The sequence below is a fragment of the Vigna radiata genome, unplaced genomic scaffold (genome assembly GCF_000741045.1).
Source record: "Vigna radiata var. radiata cultivar VC1973A unplaced genomic scaffold, Vradiata_ver6 scaffold_137, whole genome shotgun sequence".
Lineage (NCBI taxonomy): Eukaryota > Viridiplantae > Streptophyta > Magnoliopsida > Fabales > Fabaceae > Vigna > Vigna radiata.
This window is the reverse complement of record NW_014543260.1, coordinates 441,621-446,568: the sequence shown is the minus strand read 5'-3', so window position 1 is coordinate 446,568 and position 4,948 is coordinate 441,621. Positions and strand designations below refer to the sequence as shown.

Here is a 4,948-nt window from a genome sequence, read left to right as displayed (position 1 = left end):
TAAGTAAGAGACACATCGTGATTCATAAGATTCATTGAAAAAGAAAACATTATATTATATCATATAAGTGACAGGGAAGGAGAAAGGTAATTAGTTTCTATTTTCTATGTACCATATATTGGTAGAATTACCTTACCAACATCAAAGATTATCCATCAACACGTTTAATTTATGCGGAGATACAGAAGCAACGTTATGTGAAAGCTACTTCTTTTCAATCAGGACTATACATTAAGCCAAAGAATAAAATCAAAGATTCCCTGATATATTTTTATATTTATCTTTTTATATATCATTATATATCTTTTATAATGATATATTTTTTTATAATGAAAAAAGTGTTTATCTTTCCTAGGGCCCCGTTGTAAATTGATTTCCATGTTAAACAGATAATATTGCTAAGACAAAACATGCATATGATTCCTAGTAATTGTTATCACGCATGATTTTATTTTAATATCTATATGATATCGTTGTTGTAATATCTACTATATCAATTATATATTTGGATTTTTTATTATTTTATTTTTTATATGTAATATTTATATTTCGAAAATACTTTTTGATGATATTTCATGTTGAGATAATGATCCATGTTGTGTTGCCTTTACTTTGCTGAAAATTCCTGGTGTTGATCCGAAGCAGCGATGTTGAGACCGGACACTAGTTTTGGTTCCTTGTGGTTTCAATGGGATACCGCTCGGTCTCATGGTGGGCGCCGAAATGTTTCGGTAGGATTTGTGCAGGACTGAAAGACTGACCATTCTGACGTGTCTTCCTTGCCTCCGAATACCGGGATCGCCTGAGCCGCTTGCCTTTCTTCATTCTGGAATGCTTGGTCGCCTTCAGTCTAGACTGCTCGATTGACTTCAACCTTGGCCGCTCGGTTCCCTTCTTGACAAAGGAGGAGAGATACTTACAAAAGATACTATGATGTTCAAGTTTGATGTGTGATTGAAGAGCTTTTGCTCTTAATTGAATATTCAGTGAGTGGTTATCACTATTGAGTATTTGGATGTAGTTGAGTATGAGTTGAACATATCTGGATTTTAGCCTTGTTATTATATTTATAAGTGTTTCCATACATATCTGGATTTTGACTATTCTAGATGCTAACAGTTCAGTCTATATTATATGCCATAGAAGTACAATGAATACATGAAGGCATACATATTGTTTGACTCCATAAGGAAAAAATGTTATGAGTCAAGATGTTGCAGTTGATGAAGCGAATTGAATTACAACAACTTGTGGTCCGTCAGCCATCCCTATACCCGAAATATAGGTAATCCAGAAATTGTGGTAATCCAGCATTATAGGTGATCCAGCATTTCTAAAATTGATTTTAGTCGTTGTTTTGATTTATTATTTCGTCCCCACTGTATATTATATTATTTGAATATTTCAAAATAGAATTAATTAGAGAATAACAGGATTATATTGAGTGTTATATACGTTTTGTTCACCATTTTTTAAAAATTTTAGAAATATATTTTGTTACCTCCGTATTTTTTTTTCCTGTGACTTTTAAATTAAAATGAGTTCTTGACTTTTGTGAATGTATGTTGACATTAATTATGCGTGTAATGGTTATTTATACTTTACATCATTAAAGATATAGATCATGAAGATTTCAAAGGAAAATTCATTCGTAAACGCAAGTGAGGAGTGAGTAGGTAAGCTATGTGTATATAAGTTGGATTATGGTGGCAACATTCTTCTCCATCTTCCACCATTTTCATTAGTTTTTTCATATATTACTTGCTTCTTTCTTCGTCATGTCACTTACTGGTAAACTCATCATTGAAATTGGAGTTCATGCAACTGCTGCAAAGTGGTTCAACCTATTGGCAACGCAACTCCACCATGTTCAAAACCTTACTGATGCAGTCCTTGAAATAAAAGCCTGGCATCACAATGAGTCCATCAATCAATGGACAAGTACCATAGGTAACTAAACTTCTATCTAAATTAATTAGCAAACTAAAATGGTAGATTATTTCAGTTTAAATGTTTTATAATAATAATTCTTGTATTTCAGTTTAATAATAATAATTCTCTTTGTTTCAGTTTTAGTTTCTAGCCACACGTTCTTTTTGGTTTAAAGTAGACATATTTGATATATGAACCAATAACAAGACATACCCTGAAACACACTATATATGAATGAGGTTAATTGCTTAATGATTTTTCTTTAACCTTAAGTTGACTTTGATAATATTATTAAGATTAATCATTATATATATGAAATGTTTTGAAACTTACAATCACAACTTTGTTCTTAAGAGATATTTCAAAGGATATAAGAAAACAAAATATATTTAAACTTTGTGTTTAAGAGATATTTCAAAAGAAAACAAAATACATTTAAATTCTTCTTAGTCTTAACTCCTAAGATATATAAAACTAATTCTAAAAAATTATAAAATGATTTCATTTTGTTCTATAACTCTTACGTTTAATTATTTATGTTATCGGTATTGATTACTTGTAAAAGCAGATGGTAAGGCTACAAAATATCTCGAGAGTGTTGAATCCGCTGATGAAGACAACAAAACAATAACCTACAAAATCTTCGGGGAAGATTTCGAGCACAAATTTAAGGTTTTTAAGCTAATATTTCAAGCAATTGATAAAGATGAAGGTGGTGGCGTCATCAAATGGATCATTGAATATGAAACTAAAAGTGAGGAATTTGATCCTCCTTTTGGCTTCCTCGAATTCGTGTACAAAGGAAGCAGAGATGTTGATGCCAATCTTATCAAAGCATAGCTCCAAAAGTTATGAAAAAAACAACAAATATATGAAATATCAAATAATGAAGTTGGCTGAAAGAATGAAGTGACTCTATGTACAATAAATTCGTGTGTTGGTACTTTGTTTGTGTGGAATAAACATGAACATGCATGTTCATAATGCCTCTGGCGTGTAATATACAGTATATGTTGAAGTGTTCCTATCATGTTAAATATATTTTTAGTTTTTAAATTTTAATTTAAAATTAGAATTTTGTTTTGTCTAAAATTTTGATGTATTTGATTTTTAAAAATATTCAAATGAATGGATATAATGGATATAATTTTCGCAATATAAATATATTAATTTTTGCTGCCACTCCTGGTATCCCTAGGCACCTCTGATTGGGTAGTATTCTTTACCATTCCTGGTATCCTTAGTAATCGAATAACCTTTAATTACCCTAGACTATTAAGTATTCCCACTACTCCTAGTACTAGACAATTCTGGTTTCCTCTTATGTGTTGCTGTTGAGACTTTGGCAAGTGTACTAAATCGCTCAAGTAGTAATACCGGTAAGACCAGATATCGTATTCCAAGAGACTTCGTTATTACTCTACTATCGTATAATTACTAACTAATTTAAACTAAAGAATGATTCCATTTTTGTTTGATATTGTGCAATGAAAGTAAAAATTATGCTTAAGTAAATGTTTGAACTACTTGGGACCAAAACACGTGAAAATGAGATGATTGACAAATATGTGGAATGAATATGTTGGAGAATGATTTCAACTAATTCCTTCCTATGCAAATGCACTACACCATTCTTCTTCAATTACTTGTCCTTGTCAACTAGCTAGGGGTGGGCAAATCGAACTGAACTGTACTGCACTGCTAAAAACTGTACTGCACTGCTAAAAACTGAACTGAACTGTAAAACAGTTCAGACAAACTGAACTGAACTGTAAAACAGTTTAGACAAACTGAATTGAACTGTTTTTTGTTTTATCAAACTGAATTGAACTGTAATGTACTAAATTGTACTAAACTACAGTATAAACTGAACTGAACTATTAACTGAATTGTAAATTGCACTAACTAAACTATTAATTGAACTGTAAACTGCACTAACTGAACTAAACTATTAACTGAATTGTAAATTGCACTAACTGAACTATTAACTGAATTGTAAACTGCACTAATTTTAACTGAACTACTATTTTTAAACTAAATTATAATAATTTTAACACTGCACTAATTCTAAAATCTAATTTTAACACTATCTAATAACAAAGTAACTTTAGATTATAATCTGAAATGAAATCATTTTGATTGCAAGTTTTGTAAAACAATTTTTTTTTATTTGGAATAAAAATTTTCTTTTTTTATTTGGAATAAAAATTGTTACAGTGATTTAATATTGGAAAATGTTTCGAGTCAACACAAACATTACTTTTAATATAATTAAAACCCCAAATCTTATTTCACGCTATTCTCCTATTATAATATAATTAATTATGGGAAAAGAAATCGATCTCATAATTGGAACACAAAATTGATATTATGATAAAAAGGATCAATAGTTACAAGATAGTTATACATATTCAACAAACTCAATAGTTACAAAGGATCAAATGAAGGTAACTTCGAACAATATCAAGAGATGCACCTAAACCAACACAACTCAGTAGCAAATCAATTCAATATCCACTATTTCACTCTTCACAAGCTCAACATATATATGAACAAGTCCAAACTTTGATCCCTTCATAGAGGGCTCGTGATCGGCAAGAACGAAGACAAGCATGATCGTATTCTGATCGAACAAACTCTCGTAATCGTTGCAACTTCAATCTTCTGCGCCACTATTGCCAGGACCATGCAAGCGGATAAGCAAGAACAGAAAGAACACTATATATTGCTCCCTCCCACCATTGATAAGCAGCTATAGCATTAATCGCATCCACAAATGTATTGAATTCACTCTCATAACTGCCATGTCAAGTGTTGGAAGATCTCAATCTCAATATCATAAACAAAAAACAGTTTACAACTAAAGAAGCTGAAATCCTCAAATTTAACCATGGGATGTATAGTGATCAAACAGAAAATGTTTGCTTGCACAACATCCATTATTTGCTCTAACGCCGTATGTGGGCCCCATAAAGTACATTCTGTGAACATGACTCTGGGACTCCTCAACTCTATT

At 31.1% G+C, this 4,948-nt stretch overlaps 1 protein-coding gene across 1 annotated transcript; it reads left to right on the top strand.

Moving 5' to 3' along the window:
- The first annotated feature begins 1,695 nt into the window (after positions 1-1,695).
- LOC106753546 (kirola-like) lies at positions 1,696-2,952 on the top strand. The gene is made up of 2 exons (XM_014635362.2): positions 1,696-1,950; positions 2,501-2,952. The coding sequence occupies exons 1-2, from the start codon at positions 1,779-1,781 to the stop codon at positions 2,770-2,772; spliced, it is 444 nt and encodes a 147-aa protein (XP_014490848.1). The 5' UTR covers positions 1,696-1,778; the 3' UTR covers positions 2,773-2,952.
- The last annotated feature ends 1,996 nt before the right edge of the window (positions 2,953-4,948 follow it).

Bases quoted from the DNA above. Each gene is read 5' to 3' on its own strand.
- LOC106753546 (XM_014635362.2), top strand. From the start codon at position 1,779: ATGTCACTTACTGGTAAACTCATCATTGAAATTGGAGTTCATGCAACT. The intron at 1,951-2,500 runs GTAACTAAACTT...TTGTAAAAGCAG, and splicing joins TCAATGGACAAGTACCATAG to ATGGTAAGGCTACAAAATAT.